Source organism: Vanellus vanellus, assembly GCF_965231255.1.
Source record: "Vanellus vanellus genome assembly, chromosome: 2".
In the NCBI taxonomy this organism is placed as follows: Eukaryota; Metazoa; Chordata; class Aves; order Charadriiformes; family Charadriidae; genus Vanellus; species Vanellus vanellus.
The window spans coordinates 144,292,645-144,309,040 of record NC_138906.1 but is presented as its reverse complement, the minus strand read 5'-3'; the positions used below and the strand labels follow the sequence as shown (position 1 = coordinate 144,309,040).

General features: G+C 37.7%; 1 protein-coding gene across 1 annotated transcript; it reads right to left on the bottom strand.

The window, feature by feature from the left end:
* Positions 1–6,561: 6,561 nt before the first annotated feature.
* LOC309668758 (RING finger protein 151-like) lies at positions 6,562–14,654 on the bottom strand. The gene is made up of 7 exons (XM_082479245.1): positions 14,557–14,654; positions 13,375–13,600; positions 11,993–12,132; positions 10,036–10,198; positions 8,691–8,811; positions 7,489–7,731; positions 6,562–6,590 (listed from the first exon to the last, which is right to left on the bottom strand). Exons 2-6 carry the CDS (start codon positions 13,578–13,580, stop codon positions 7,495–7,497), a joined length of 867 nt encoding a protein of 288 aa, XP_082335371.1. The 5' UTR covers positions 13,581–13,600; positions 14,557–14,654; the 3' UTR covers positions 6,562–6,590; positions 7,489–7,494.
* Positions 14,655–16,396: the final 1,742 nt, after the last annotated feature.

The following is a 16,396-nucleotide window of genomic DNA, read 5'->3' as shown; positions in this document are numbered from 1 at the left end:
GTGGCAGGTGATAGAAGATTGACTGAAATGAATTAATCTGTGAAAGAATACAACTGTAAATGTAATTTATGTAGGTTTTGTTGTACATCTTTGGTAACGCGATTAGACACTTAAATTATCCCACACCTGTTAAAATTCGTAGAAAATCTGTTGTTGACTTCAGGGAGGATAAGTGAACATTCTAGCATTTCCTTTACAACTCCAGCTTGCGCATTAGGAGCACAAGAGTTATTTCATTGGAAAACAGTGTGCTTTGAAGTTAAAAGGCAAAGATACCTGTACCCTTAGAGAGCCTGGAGTTAATTAGTTGCCTGCCTCTCTGCTGACTTACAGAGTTGAGGAGAGGGCACGCAGACAAGTGTATAAACTGAACAACCACATAGTGAAGCAGTAATGCTAAACCTTCCCTCTGAATAGATGGTTTGGATTTTTGTTTCGGTAGACTGAGGTATAGTGCAAAAAGAAAAACTTTGAGAAGTGGGAATTCATCAAGAGACGTTACCACTAGGTTCAGCTCTAAATTTATTTTCATACTGAGTTCAATATGATTGAAGTAAGCTTTTTTCATGTTTGCATCCCTCTGGGCTCCATGGGATTTCATGGAATTAACCGATTCTCATTAGCCTTTTATTGCATTTTTGGATGGGGTGAGGAGTGGTAGCTTTTTCTAAAGGCCATATACAATTTTTACAGATGAGCTCTGCCATCAGACTTAGCTGAGCTCAATTTTCACTTTGGTCTCTTGACATTACAAAAGTGCTATGAAGGGGTCTTCGTCTACTTAAATAAGGCCCAGTTGTAATGGTCTCATTTTACGTAATCTTAACTTAATTTGGACAGCTTGTCTGCCTTTAACACTCTATTATGTGTACTTTCTCTGTCTGGAGACTGGGACAGTGTCCCACTGTTTGAGAGGTGATTAGTTTGCACAAAGTCAATTGATGTAACCTGTGGAAGTGGTAAACTTCTATTAATTGATGGGGTGCGGCTAAAGGGAATAGTTTGGGTTCACAAAGGTATGTGTTTTAACATTGTTTAAAATAACATGAACAAAGATTTGGATTGGAAGCCAAACAGCTTTCTGAATGGTAAAATAAAAGGAAGATGTAATTTTACTAATAATGCAATTGTAATGACTAAAATGCATGGAGATCTCACAGGTGTTACAGGTATTAATGCTATTTTTTTAAGGAGCACTGCATAAATATTTTTAAAGCTGACTAGCTCCTTTAGACCATGTGTTTAAGGTTGTTTTATTTTTTTAGAAACTTTACTGTGTTGGAAACTAGCAGGGATATGAATAATTTGCTTTCTGTCAGGGAATTTGAAATGAAAAGTAAAAGTGTCAAGCATGGAATAAATATGTAAATATTCAGTACTGGTTCTTGAAAGTGTTAAATATTAGCATGTCGCACAAGTAATTTTCAAACTAGGAGGAAATAAAGGGTTGGTTAAATTGTTTGATGTATGGAAGCACTGTAAATTCAGTTAAACTTGAAAAAGTATATGTCTATCATGTTTGGTTTCTTTAAAAATTAATTTAGTTCTGTGACCCTTCAATGCAAAGTGGTTCCTTTCTTGGATATATTCAACTTGAAATAATGCTGTTCAAAACTTGGGAGTTATGTGGTTTGCTCTTTTAAACTGGATTCATACCACAGTAAATAACACTTTAAGCATTACATTTTCTTTTTGGGCAGAGTATAAAAAGCAAACTTTCCAGTTTTGTTTCCTGCGTGGAGCACCAGAACACTGGAAGTGGCTATTGCCAATCTCAAAATACTGCTTAGTGAATCCTGCGCAAACGCTTGGGAGGCGTGAGTAGGGCAGAACAGCTCCACAGGGCGATATTGTTCTCCCTCCTCTCCTCCTGTGGCTGAGCACACAGACCGCACGTGTGCACCAGTGCCTGCTAAGGAAAGGAGATGGTCTTAACAAAGACTGTGCCTCTGCCTGAAACGTGGAAGAATTGCCTTGGTTCAGCACGCATGCTAGTTAACAGACAGACAAACAGATAGTTTGTGTCTGGGATGAGCATGGGAGAAGCTGGGTGTGCTTTTTTTTTTTTTTTTTTAACTTCCAAAATCTTTAGCAGCTGTGCAGTCTGTTACTCTGTGCTGGCTGAAGGCCAGATGCAGATGGATAGGTATAAGCAGATAAACAGGTTATCTGCAAGCTATTGCGCTGCTCTCTCTAGTTGTGACATGCAACCTTTCAGCCTTTTTTTCCCCCCTGCTGAGTAACTCCTCCCATCAGATAAGAGAATACACTCGAGACAGTTCATGCAGAGCATTGCCTGCGCCAAACTTGTGCTCTGGAGTGCCCTGTGTCCAGATGGCTCGTGTTTAAGCAAAACATCCCCAGATTACAACTTCTGGACAACCCTTGTTTTCCTGTTCTTACATGTTCATATCCCACAGGGGCTCTTGCCATGGTTATGAAAAGCCTACGTTAGGGATGTAGTTGATGGACAGTGAATTAATTTTTCCCTTCTTGAGAGTTTATTATCCCACTGTCTGTGCAGGATGGGAGTGCCATACTCTTGTAGTCTAGGAGGTTTCAACTTTTGCTACCTCTTTGTCTTCAAAACAGCTGCTCATCCCACGCAGAAACTCCCATCTGTGAGGCAGGAGGAAATTCCTTGAGAAGGGATAGGGTTTGATGGAATGCCCGCCTTGGTTATTGTTATATACTTCCTCTATTTGGCAAAATACATACCTACTGCACTGACCCGATACTGTAGTTTGTTCATGACTTCCTGTGCTGTGCAGCCAGCATGCCTAAATTTTGCTATTTTGTCTGATAAAAAAGGTACTGAAACTTCTGTAACAGAAAGAAGTGAACCAAACTGCATTTATTATGGTATAGACCCTTTATTAGTTCAACTTTTATACAAAGTGTACTTCAAAGTGATACAAATAGTGTTACTGTTTCTTTTATAGACTAGAGATTAAGACCTGTTAAGCACTCGTTTATCCTTCTTGTGTATATAAAGGTAGAAAATGTAAAGAGATTGGCAGTGAACCACAATGCTGGAAGACAGTTCAATGTTTATTTGTTAATAGAAAGTTGCATAGAATTGTAGGTCTTTATAAAGGCATCTATCTGTGTGGTAAAATCTCCCTGACCTACCATACGTCATCTGACAAGCAGTACGGGAGGAAGGCAAGGTCAGTACTGCTCCTTTTAAATACACCTCAGCACTTCCAAGTAAAACGGCTGTAGAAAAGCACCATGCCAGAAACATCCGAGAGGACAGCACGTGGAAAATTTAATTTGCAAGGCTACCCATTTCAAGAAATCTTAGGAACTGTTTGCTACCCAGGATCTATTAATACATTAAACTTCTTAAAAACACCTAAGAAGATTTGAGATAAAACCACTTTTGGCCAGTCAAAATACCTCCCTGTATTAGGTATTTTGCTTGGCTGTGTAATTCCATCCCCTTCGGTGCTGACATGAAACTCCTGTACACGTGTGCTAATAAGTTAATTTAGCTCATGTGAGACACTTAATCCAGTACTAAAATCATACCAACTAAAATCTGCCACCTTAATTAGGAAGTCCAGCAAAATTCTTCCTTGCCCCTCTGGCTCCGGACTCATATGCATGGTTCTCAGTTTCCTGTCTTTTGTTGAAACTGATCCGAACCTACCAGAAACTCTCCCCAGAATTACTCTTCCCACTCCAAATAAAGTAACCCTAGCAGCAGTGGTCTGTACTGGACAAGACCAGCAACAAGTTTTTGCTTTGGGAGGAGTGCAGGAGAGCAGGGAACCCATCTTCAATGCTGAAGGGAACAGAGGAAACAATATTTTGTCTTGAATTTGACCTCTCAAGTGGAAAAGTCAGTTTAGGGGAACAACCGTACACGTATTTGTAACCGGCCTCTTGGGTCTTCAGAATAAACACGTAAATGTTGATTTTCTTTCAAAGACAAACTTACCACTTGCTTTAAAATATTAATTTCTTTAAATACATCCTTAGTGTTATTCTTTTTCACCCAATTTAATGTAGGATGAGCATTTGCTCAAATCCTTGTAATTCCCTGTAGTGTCACTTTACTTAACAGCTTGCTCTCTCCGAGTTTTGTTTGCGAATCTCCCAAGTTTGGTACTATTATATTTTGTACCCATTTAATTGCAGATAAACATTTAATCTCCTTTTAATTCTAATGCTGTGTTAATTGTAATGCCACAAGCCAGCAGTTCCCACTGGTCAGCTCTCTGGTGCACAGGCTGGTGCAGCTGCATGGTGGCTCTCGGGCTGAGGGACACCAGTCAGACCACACTTACTCCTTCTCTCCGCTCTCCTGGCTCTGCAGCCTTTGCTATCCCTCTTCTACCTGCAAAGTGCTATTAGAAGCAGCTAAAAATACAACTGTTTGCATGGTTATTGGTCCACTTGAGTAACAGTTCCACTTCCTCTCAGCACAGTTCCACTTGTGAGGAAACGGAACTGATTGAAAATGGGATCTAGCACGAGAATACTAATACCAGTAAGCCAGTGCTGGAGCCCTCCTGTAATGTACTTTTAGCAGTATCTCTCATATAATCCTAAAACACGATTATGACTAGGGATGCAGCATTTCCAAGTGAATGTCTTCACTTACACCAAGTCTACTACAATGTTTGGATCTTCAGTTGTTACAAAAAGAATTAAGAGACCACTGAAAGAAAGAAAAAAAAAATCCCTTGCTTCTGCCAGCTGCTTTTAAGAGCTGTGTAATGCATGAGACTGGAAAAGCTAAACGTAGATAAAATATTAACATAATGGGCTATTTAATTTCAGCCTCATTAATTATAAGACAGGTAAACTGATGACCATACTTCAGCATATGCCACCCTGTGAGTAGTTCATTAGCAGAGCAAAATCTTAGGCACAGAACAGTTATCAACACAGAGGAATGGAATTAAGCTTAAAGTAGCTGGAGGGATCCGATGCCATTAGCTATGTGCCCATGTAAAATATCTCAGCAAGTGCTTCTTCACTGCTAAAGGAAACCCAAGCCGACGGGTCATTCCAGCACCAGGTGAGCCCAAAGTGTTGCCACATTTCAACACTGGAAATTCAGACTCTCCAGAGCTGGCAACTAGAAGCTACACAGACTGCACAGCAGAGAGTCCTTCCGTACCACCTAGGACATGTTGTCTCAGTTTCATGTCTGTCACTTAGGGGACAGACAGCAGAGCAAATGCTAAATAAATATTAAATAAACCCTATTTCCTACACTAGAAGGAATTTAGTCATAAAGAAGAGGGTGAAATTCCTAAAACAAACAAATGCAGAGATCCCATTACAGAGAAAGCTCAGAGCTAATAACTTGCTTTTTTCTGTGGACACAACAGAAAAGACTGGGTGATTGTTACTGTCCTCTGACTTGGGAAAGATGATCCAGCTCATCCGAGTTCTACAGGATTTTGAAGTAATTTTCTTCTTTCACATTAAGCAAAGTAGATAAAGTCACATCACAGAACTGCACAGTTACATTACACAGAAAAGCACTGATCAATTCTAATAGCATGAAATCTGGTGTTGCCGAAAAGCTTCAAAATTCATGTGAATGCTGAAATAGTCACGCAGACCACAGACACTACAGCTTGCTTATTTAGAACACAAGATAATAAAAGCATTCTTACTTTCTACCTACAGCTTTAACACGCACACTGATGTAAGTGAACTGACCACTGAATGTTTAGTATGAATGAAGGTCTTTCCAAATTACAGCTACTGTTTTACTGTGTCAGACTGTTAAATATGGCTGCTTAAGAGATGTGCTATGTCACGGGTTGGTGAAGACAGCTATAGTGACCTAAATACTGTCAATGATTGCAATTTAATCTAGAATATAAGGACTGAAAACAAGTAAATATTTGGACATAACTCTTCCTATGAATGTTTTCTTTCAGAAAAAACAAAAAGAAAACAAAACAACTTTTCCAGAAGAGTTATTTCTGTCAGTTTTTAAATGCTCAAGACCTGAACATGTGCACATCTGCTTCAGTGGTACTAAAGAAACAGCAAGTTAGAAGGATTTGTTAATGCTTAAAATTAAGGCAGCTCTGCCTGCAAGTCTTCGTAATGTAGCGCATGTGCTAAAGAAGGTTGCTGCCTCTCTCTTTGGTTATGCTGTTAGCCATAAAAGCATTGCTCTGAGTGACAGCAAGGCATGCACAGTAATGTATTTGTGTTCTAAACTATAAAATTAGCTTATTCAGATTGTTGCACCTGCACACGTTTTCCTGAAAGTTCAAAACTGATTTAGCACATTCAGTAAACAAGAGGCCAGGTTCTCCCCTAGACACTCCACTGAAGAGCTGCAACAGAGGACAGAATATGGCTTAATTATAGCACTGAAAACAACATGAACAGGCTGTGCAAGAAGTTTAGAGAAAAGTCTTTGAACTGTACAGGTTTCTCATGCAGTCCTTACAGATAAATGCCCTCTTGATTCAGTATTTGTGGGTCTGTTAAAAAATCCTAGCTTTTACACAGCTGCAAACTTGAGTACTAATAAAAGATGTCCGAAGTCCAAGTGACTGTGCAAATATTCATCTGTTGTGGATATTAATGTTCAAGTAGCCTTAAACCTGCCAAAAGAAAATTAAGGATACTCAAGATATTGATATATGCTTTAAAGGCATTGAGTACTGAATGGGCTGGTCTTAAGCTTAAAGGACCCCATAGAAATAGCTGATATTTTCATATATAAAAGCCTCAATTTTTTATATAAAATGCAGATCCCCTCCCACAAACTCCAAGTTACTCACACATCTATTTAAAAGGTTTTAGATGACTCTATTACCTTGGGCTTTGGTATTTGTCTCTTAAGCGTGTATCAGCCTGTGAAATTAGAGCAGCTCTGAAGTAAAAGTCAACCTCACCTGAAGCTGTTACGTAGCAGTAGAATTACAATTTAAAGTGCTTTCTTTTCACCTTTGAAATAGACCCTCTACAGACTATAAACAAACGAAATCTATTAATTTCTTTTACTGACTTACTAATTCTATTACTGACTTTCCCCCAAATTAAGTACATCCCAAATGTCATTACCGAGGATCACATTTTCTTTCTGTTTCAAGTATAAGCATAAACTAGACTTAAACGGACTTGGAAGGAAACAACCTTTAAGTATCTTTGACTTTAAAAGGCTGTAGCTTCCAGGCTTGAAAGACTTCCGTAAATGATGCACTGAAAAGATAACAAATCAAGTCTCCTTCCCCCTTTTTATAAAAACATTAGCTAAAAATGTATGTTTATTTATTTAATTATTTAAATTATTTAATTACCAGTTTTAATGCCCAGTGTCCCCTAAGAGAAAATTCCCGCATTTGTTTTTATGCCCCAAGAGGAAATAAAGCAGTAATCTAGATTTTAAAAGAAAACAAGTAAATCAGAAATGCAGCACAGTTCACCACTCATTCATAGAAAATAGAAAATTTTGCCAGTTGGTCACAGATATTAGAGGAAAATGCTTTTTGAGCTTACTTCTGTTTAGATAACTGTAACTTCCCTAGGTTTTCGTTTTACACTCTCTAGTCGTGCTAGAGGGCGGAAATTGGTTGACTTCCTGCTTCCTTCTGTAGTAGTTAATCGACAGTCCTTCTGCAGCCCCCTCAGCAGCTCCATTAATTCCTGTTTTTCCAGTTCTGCCTGCTCCAGCTCTTGACGGTGCTGTCTCTCTGCAGCCATCAGAGAGCGTACATCTGACATCATTCGTGACATCTGACTCTGAAATGCAAATGCAAATTAACTGCAAGAAACAAATTCTTTTCTAATGATGTTGGTATGAAGTTGAATTGGCCATGCATGTAGGGTGATGGATTATCAAGAATAAGCAACACTGACAACAATTTTTTGATAGCAGAACAAATGTAAACAATTTGAGACACAATCCAGCATTCACCTACTGAGCTTTTTCCTACAAAGATTCCAATACAGTTTTCCTAAAAGTGAAAAAAGTGGAAAAGCAGTGGATTTATGCAGTTGCTGCTTAAATTTTGTTTCGAGACCCCAAACAAAATAAGGTATTGGTTATGTTCAGATACATCCTTCAAGGATTTAACATCAAATTCAGTAAAAATAAAACCGTAAACTATGAAGCACATCCACTGCTTTGGGCTTTAAAAATCATTATTCTGTGACGTAATCAGAACTGGATGAATGAAAAGGTAAGACGGCCTTCCTAATTACTTGATTAAGTTTACAGTGCAACTTTTCAACCTTTTGACCACAGCTGAACCATAGTGTAAATACCACTGTCTGCAGCAGGGCTCTTTGTCAGCATGGGATTAAGCCACTTCGGACAGCACTAAAAAATGAGCTGAATATTTAATTACATCCGATTTGCGATGTATGCCCCATGTTTAGACACTGAAAATGAGTTTCAGACCGATCTGCTGACATGTTGTGTACGCACAGAACAATGTACCCTGGTACAGGGGTTTCCAGTTTAGCTCCAAATGAATTTGACGTAGATAAACCACATGAATACAGCACTCGGCCTGCTTCTCTACAGAGCTGATCAGCCTAGGAAAAGCCTTGTGCTAACACCTCTTTTGCTCCCCATACTTAATGTAATTATCATCTGTATGAGACTGCATTTACAAAATAAGAGACTACTATTGGGAAAGCAGAAAACTAGACTGTTAGGAGAAGAAAAAAAAAGAAAATAAAATTATCATATTTACCTTTAGTTCTTCAATTTCATTTTGCAGAATACTCTCTTTTTGGACCATATGCCTTCTCTGTGAATCTAACCTTGACTCCATCTCATGTTTTGCTTCCTCCACTCTGCAGATCATTTCTGACCTAAAAAGTTTATTTCTCCTTGTTAGGTCTTGTAAGCATGGAAAAAAAAATGATTTTCAAATTCCAGAAAGCCTTCTTGCAGCCAAACAGCCTGATACAATTCCCATTATACTCTACGGGACACCTCTCTAGAGGCATGACACTACTATTTATTAATTTAAATAAAACTAGTATAAAAAAGTGCATTGTGCCCAGGGGGCACTAGAGTGATCACGGACAGCCTATATAGGGGACAACTGTATCATATTTCTGAAATAATTCCATAAGCTCAAGATCACGTATTTATGACGTCAGATGATTTACTGCCTTTTACTTATCGTATGTGCTTGCTTTGTATTACTAAGCATAGGTAGTCAAGATAAAAAGTGTGAACGCTATAGTATTGCTAAACATGTAATCTTGTCACTTTTATGGTGGACACTGAATGACAGTATGCAGTAAATTAGTATAACCTAATCACTTGTGCAGATTCACAGCCAAAACCTAACTGTTACTACATTAGCCTTTTGAGTTCAGAAACTAGGTAGCAGAATCCTTTGTGTCTCAATGCATTTAAAACAGATTGGAGCCTGACTTCACAGCAATGTTCAACACCACAAGACTTAGACAGTGAGTTGAAAGATAGAAACGGGAAGGAGCAAGGAAAAAACAAGCCCAACTGGAACATCATGGAAAGGGAAAGCTACAGAAACATATACAAGAATAAAAAGAGGATGCCGGTAAGAAGAGTCTTATTCATCAACTGTTATTAATCTGCCAGGACTTTAATTAAAATCAAAAATTAGATCCTCAGAGGTTTAATCTACGGGCTGTACCTGACAAAATAATGAGACATTTTTATCTTCACAATTTGTAAAAATCATATAAGCTAAACAAATAATGTGACTTTGGATCTGTGTCAGGCCAATGGAAAAATGAAACTGCCAACTTCATTCCAGTTCTTGTCAGGTATTTTGTCATTTTATATAGTCATCTTGCAGTTCAGCAGCAAGCAATGGTATTTAAGGATTTATGGTAACGTGGACAAAAAGTAACAGCAAAAAAATCAAAACAGTAAGAATTTAAAATCTATGTTGACACATAATAATACCCTGGCCCATTAGTATCAAGTAATTAACAAACTATTTAACACATACCGGAATCCAGTGCTAGTATTTGAAGTGCTTTATGCAGTGATTTTAGGCCCAGACTAACACAAAAATCAAAGAAACAGAAGATTTGTACCGAAGTAGTTCTAGCTCGGTTCTTAGCTCTGCTACACAATTATGCTGTGTGTCTTCTGCACTGAGAATGGTGTAACCACAACCGTTGGGGCATTCACGGCTCCGATATTCACACACAGCCAGGTGACCATCTAAGTTGCGTCGTTCAATCTGAACTGTACAACCTGAACAGGAAACAGTAAGGAAAGCCAGTCATTTACAACTAACAAAGCAGTTTAATTAATTCCAAACAAAAACACTCAAGCAAACAAGCTGCAATATCTTGAGCTAACCAACTGTCAACCTGTTAAAGCAATGAAAAAAAGTGACTTATTTCAAATACAAAATGTGATAGTTGTAACACACATGCTAGTAATAAAACACCCTTTAAAAGTCTTATTAATATATTTATCCATTAACTGAAAATATGTATTAAAAAGTAGGTATTTTCTGTGAAATCTTCTGCCATTAGTCTGGCATTAAAGCATTCCAGAAGTCTGGCATTAAAGCACCTTCAGTAGTGGCAACACTGATACCAAGCTAAGACTCTAGGGGCTTGCCTGCGCTGCCTCCACAGATTGCAATGATTGGAATTGAAAAAGAATGCACGAGTAAAAAAAAAACATTATGTATCAAATTTAGAAAAAAGGTCCAAGGACATGTAGTAAAACTGTCGGTGAGGTGGACTGTAAGCTTGTTTTCCTGAACATTGGCTGGCCCTGTGTATAAGATGCTAGACCACATAAAAAAAGACGTTTATTTATGAACATTTAACATCTGATGCAAAACCAGAAACATTTCCACAGAAATTCTAGGATAAAAACTTTGCAAGTCTGTAGTGTAAAACGTGCAAAACAAAAAATGAACACTATATAAATTATTGGTACTTTTAACACTCGAAACTTGGAAGTTTGTAGTCTTTATTTTTAATCTTTGAATCACTGTTTGATGTAAGATATACTATAGCTCCTTCCATTTCATTTGAAGATAAAACAGATGTAGAAAAACTGAAACAATGGAGCAATGAAACTTGCCAACAGACTGTACCAGAAAGTTACAAAAGGCAGCCCTCTAGAAGGGCTTTACTTATAAATATAATGATTTGTAATTGGAGGTACTCAGAATACACTCTGATGTACTCTTAAGGAAGAGTTCAAGAGGTGTAAGAGCCCTCACACCCTGAACACTAGGCATCAGACATAAGGTGTGGTAAGTCTATAAATGCCACTGTTTCTGTAGGAAGTGAAATAGGTGAATCTGAAGCATCTGCAGGAATCACTGCTGAAAGAAATGATAACTTCCAGTGGAGCAATTCTAGCACCTTTCTTTTGTTATAATTAATTACAATTTCAGACATGATTATGCCCTTAGCATCAACAATTAGAAATTCCATTTGTCTAGGAAAATACGACATTTTGAATAAAACTGACTGAGAAATTTTTAGCACTATGTTTCTTCCTCAGGAGGTGTAGTTTCTTTTAAATAAAGACCTTAACATGAACAACACCAATTCTAACCAGAATTTAGCTTAAAACAATTCTCATTTTCAAGATATGTTTTTGTTAAAACCACAAGACAGAGTGAGCACACGCACCAGAAAACAGGAAATTTTATAAATTGTGAGCCATAAGCATTCTGTAGGTGCTATTACATTGATTCAAATATCAAAATAAACAGTCAAACTTGAAAGACACTCATAACTTCACAGAAAATAAAACACACTACTCTTTTCATAAATTTGAAGTCCATCGTTCTCATTCATTTTGATTAGCTCTTGGATAAGAAATTGTTGCTAATGATCATGACTGCCACAAATCAGTAAAAATTTTGTTCAAAAAGTCTGCTGTAAGAAGTAGATCACGCTAAAGCTTTGAATTTCTGTTTGGAAATAATGGCCATTATTGCCATTCTGTTGAGAGAAAGATGACAAACACATTTTTCTGAATATAAAGGATTCACCTTCTTTGAATGTTACTCACCGGCATTGGAGCAAGGTATCTGACTGTATTCACACTCCCTTTCATGCCTGTCTATAGACTCCAGAGAACAAACCATTTCACAGCCATACTCTCTGTTTTTGCAATGTAGCTGAAGACGGTTTAAATCATTTTTCATATATCTACATGCAACAAAAAATAATTTGTTCTTTAATCTGGCAATATTATTGAAATATTTGTATTTTCAGCTTTTGGGAAAAGAAAGTACGATTGATTCTAATCTCCATTAGTAAAAATTGTGAATAATCACCGGTTTGGGTTTTGGTTGGGTTTTTTGTTTGTTTGTTTGTTTGTTGTTGTTTGTTTTGTGTGGGTTTTTTTTTTGTTTGTTTTGTTTTTTTTTCCAGAATTCAAGTGGCCATATTGGAAAAGAACATGCTCAAAAGAAACAATGTTAATTGAAAATTCAGTCTCCAAAATTAAATGTGCAAATGAAATCTTTATTTTTGAATACATTTTTAACCCTGATCTTTCACTAGATCAGCAGATATTACCAATAACAAACACAAGAACTACTCATTCATCATTTAAGTTTTGTGTTTGTAAACATGCCAAACCAAACTGATTAGAGTGAGTACAGACAAAACAATCCATAAATTAAACTCTAGGGTTCTGTCACACTATACTTCAATTTTCCACACAGTAAAATCTCATTAGTGACAAAAATACTGGGAATACTAATGGAGTTAATTTAACACCTGTGGCTGAAGGTTTTAAACACAATGTAACCATTAATCTGAGCAAGATTAGACGATGCAGGGGTTAAACAACAAGCAGTGTCTACTGATGAAACTCTGTGCTGGCAAGGAATCATGGCAGACACTTGCGAAAACAGCCTGCTTTACATGACAAGGTGGCTCAAGACAGATATTCTGATAGCTAAAGACCTTTTTAAAAAAGGATTTGAAGATGAGAAGTTTGGTCCATATCTACAGGAATTATTAATTACAAATCCCACTACAGTATCGAGGTAAGACTGAAAAGAAAAACAAAAGATATACTGTGTTCAGTGATTGTTGTTGTCAAGAATGCTTTGCCTGCTCTCTCTAAAAAAAAAAGTATGGGAAAGTTTGGTGCTGTAGAAGACATTCACAATAATATCCAGACAGAAATCTAGAATCAGCATTCAAGATATAAAAAGGTGGAGGACAAACTAAGTGTTCTTTCCATTTTGAAATCTTAATAACTTGAAAGTTAGTTATAATAAATAGAAAATGCTAATGCTTTCATGCAAGCGATCGGTTTCTGCCATAGGCATATTGGATAAAGACAATCTGAGTGACAGTAAATGACAAGAGATGAAGTTGTACAAACAAAGTTGAGGAATTAATGTAATTTCAACATACAACAAGATTATTGTATACCTGTATAGAGGTCGTAGCAGAGATACATCAATCATCTGTCTGTCTTCAGGGCAGTTACTGTGATGAACAAGCCATCCATGTATACAAGCAGTACAGAAAGCGTGTTCACAAGGAGCCTGTAATGGATCTTCTAACACATCACGGCAGATGGAGCATAATAGCCCTTCGTTAACGTAGCCAACAAAACGCTCAATATCATAACCCATGCTCTCCACACACTTTCAACCTATTAAAACAACACAGAGAAATAAAGCAGCTTTGTTCTGAATCTGTATGGCTAGATCCACATAAAGGCCTGGAAGCAATTCCAGGAATACAGAGAACTTAATGTGAATGAAGAACTTCACAGGTGAGAATGCAAACACTTACACACTTTGGAGACTTTAAGGTTTAAGTGAGAATTTGCAGATTCTACTGCTGGATATCAGAATCCCAATTTTATATCAAGATTTTCTGAATTCTGAAAGGAAAGACTTTGGCAGACAGTTGAGCTGCACTTGTTCTGAACTCTGTTACTGAACATAGTTCCAGCAGCCACTGTGAAACATATAGTTTTGATTTCCTTGAATTCCACCTGAAGCAGCAACATCATAGAAGTTCAAATGCGAATGTTTGCTTTCTGTTTTGATGCCTTTTATATAATGTCTAACAAACTTACAAAACAGTCTCCTTACAGACAATAGCTGTGCTACTTTCAGCAACAGATTTTGTATTTATGAACTGCACATCACTTAGTGTGTTGCTTTCATACTGAAAAAAAAGGCTAAGATTCTCTACTCATTGTAGACTTCCATTCCAGACAGAACAGCATGAAATCTCCACATGCCTAGAGAAGTACTTAATATTTGGGAAGAAGTCAAAACTGCAGCTAATCCTGAAATCATCAGCAGCTACTGTCTTCTTCTACATGGTCTATTTTTATAAAACTGGGCAGCCTTTAAATGGTTTTGGAAGCTTTGTGAAGAACAACTAACAAGCAATCTACCTTCATCAAAATCCTATCACAAAAAGCCTAGTAGAATTTGGTAAGACTCCACAGAACTCACTTAAAAGAATATGTTTTAGGCTTTGCATTCCTCCTTAACATAAAAAATTACTTTTGTAACCCCACTGAGACTTGTGAAACAGGTTTTCATTAGTTATGAGGTTTTCTAAATAAAACAGAAAAGGAAGATATCCTACCTTTTTAGATTTTACTACATATATATGTAGTTTGTCCAAATACTCGAGAAAGTTTTCTGATCAGTAAGGCATGTAATACTTCCTTCCTTCAGTTTTTCTTCACTGCTTTATTATGCCTATGAGAAAAATTAGAAAGAAAAAGGCTCAGTAGTGTTTCCTAAGTTACCGAGTTCTATGTCTAACCAGCCAGCTGCTGAATAGATGCTGTCCCAACAGCCCTTTAAAATAAAGCTTTCCAAAGCGAGCCACTGTAAAACCTACAATTCGACACAAGAGATCTGACTAGATTAAGGGTGGGAGGGAGGTGAATCATCAGTCTCTCTTTCAATTATTACTGATGCAGATACTTATCACAAAACCTTGCTGCCATTTAATTTTGAAGCCTTACAGTTTTGTTTATAAGACTGAAGAAAACAGAATTCAGTATTATTGAAAAGTAGCAACTGAAATGTGATAAAATTATATTCCTTAAAAAGATGAGTTTCTTACCCAATCTGGTTTTATCCAGGCACAATATGCAGTTCATTTATAAAACAAAACCATCACAGTCAAGTTCATTGTATCGACAAATAACATTGCTCTGATGTGTAACATAACTAAGGTTGCTCACTTAAAATAAAAAATGAAAAAAAGATGTCATCACTTAAATTCCTTAAATTGATACCTAGGAATTGCAATACAATATTCAAAGAGAATCTCAATCTGAACTAGAACTCTATAAGAACAACAAGGTTCTCTAAGGACTAATGCCAAATTTTGCTTTAAAGGGGAAAAACGAACTTTGCAATTCTTCTTCATGAATACAGTATAAATCTGGAATTTAGAAGATCTCACATATCTGAGTATCAAAGCGTATCTTCACTGATTATCACAGAATGGTCAGGGTTGGAAGGGACCTCTGGAGATCATCTAGTCCAACCCCCCTGCCAGAGCAGGGTCACCTACAGCAAGTTGCACAGGACAGCATCCAGGCGGGTTTTGAATGTCTCCAGAGTGGGAGACTCCACAACCTCTCTGGGCAGCCTGTTCCAGTGCTCTGCCACCCTCAAAGTAAAGAAGTCCCTCCTCATGTTTAGGTGGAACTTCCTATGCCCAAGTTTGTGCCCGTTACCTCTTGTCCTATCACTGGGCACCACTGAAAAAAGACTGTTCCCATCCCCCTGGCACCCTCCCTTTAAGTATGTATAATTATTGATAAGATGCCCCTCAGTCTGCTTTTTTCTAGACTGAAAAAAACCAAGTCCCTCAGCTTTTCCTCATAAGAAAGATGCTCCAATGCCCTAATCATCTTTGTAGCCCTTTGCTGGGCCCTCTCCAGCAGTTCCCTGTCCTTCTTGAACCAGGAAGCCCAGATGCAGTACCCTACACTAGCTGTTGTTGAATTTCATTAGGTTCCTCTCTGCCCAAGTGTCTAGCCTGTCCATGTCTATTATGAAAGGTGCTTGTGTGAAAAGGGTATTTGCTAAGATTAAAGTTAATAAAACCTGTAATGAAAGCATACATAACACAAGCAAGCATATTACCCGAAACACACCAACTACACAGTTTCCATTGTGTTTTGTTTCTACTGGCATATTTATCTCACAGCCAACACCATGGCCTGCAGAGATGCTTGAGCTAGCTTTAGATTAGCTGAGACACCTACTAGCCCGGTGACCTAGTGACAGCGTTGCCGCAGCAGCAGGGAGTGCAATCCACATAGGCTCCTGAGAAGGTCCCAGGCAGATTTCACAGACTGCATTTAGCTCTGTGCTTCTGTGGCTACATTGTCATCAACAGCACAGGGAAACTAAATTTACAGGTATCTGGGGTATGCTATTGCTTTGGCCACAGCATGAGC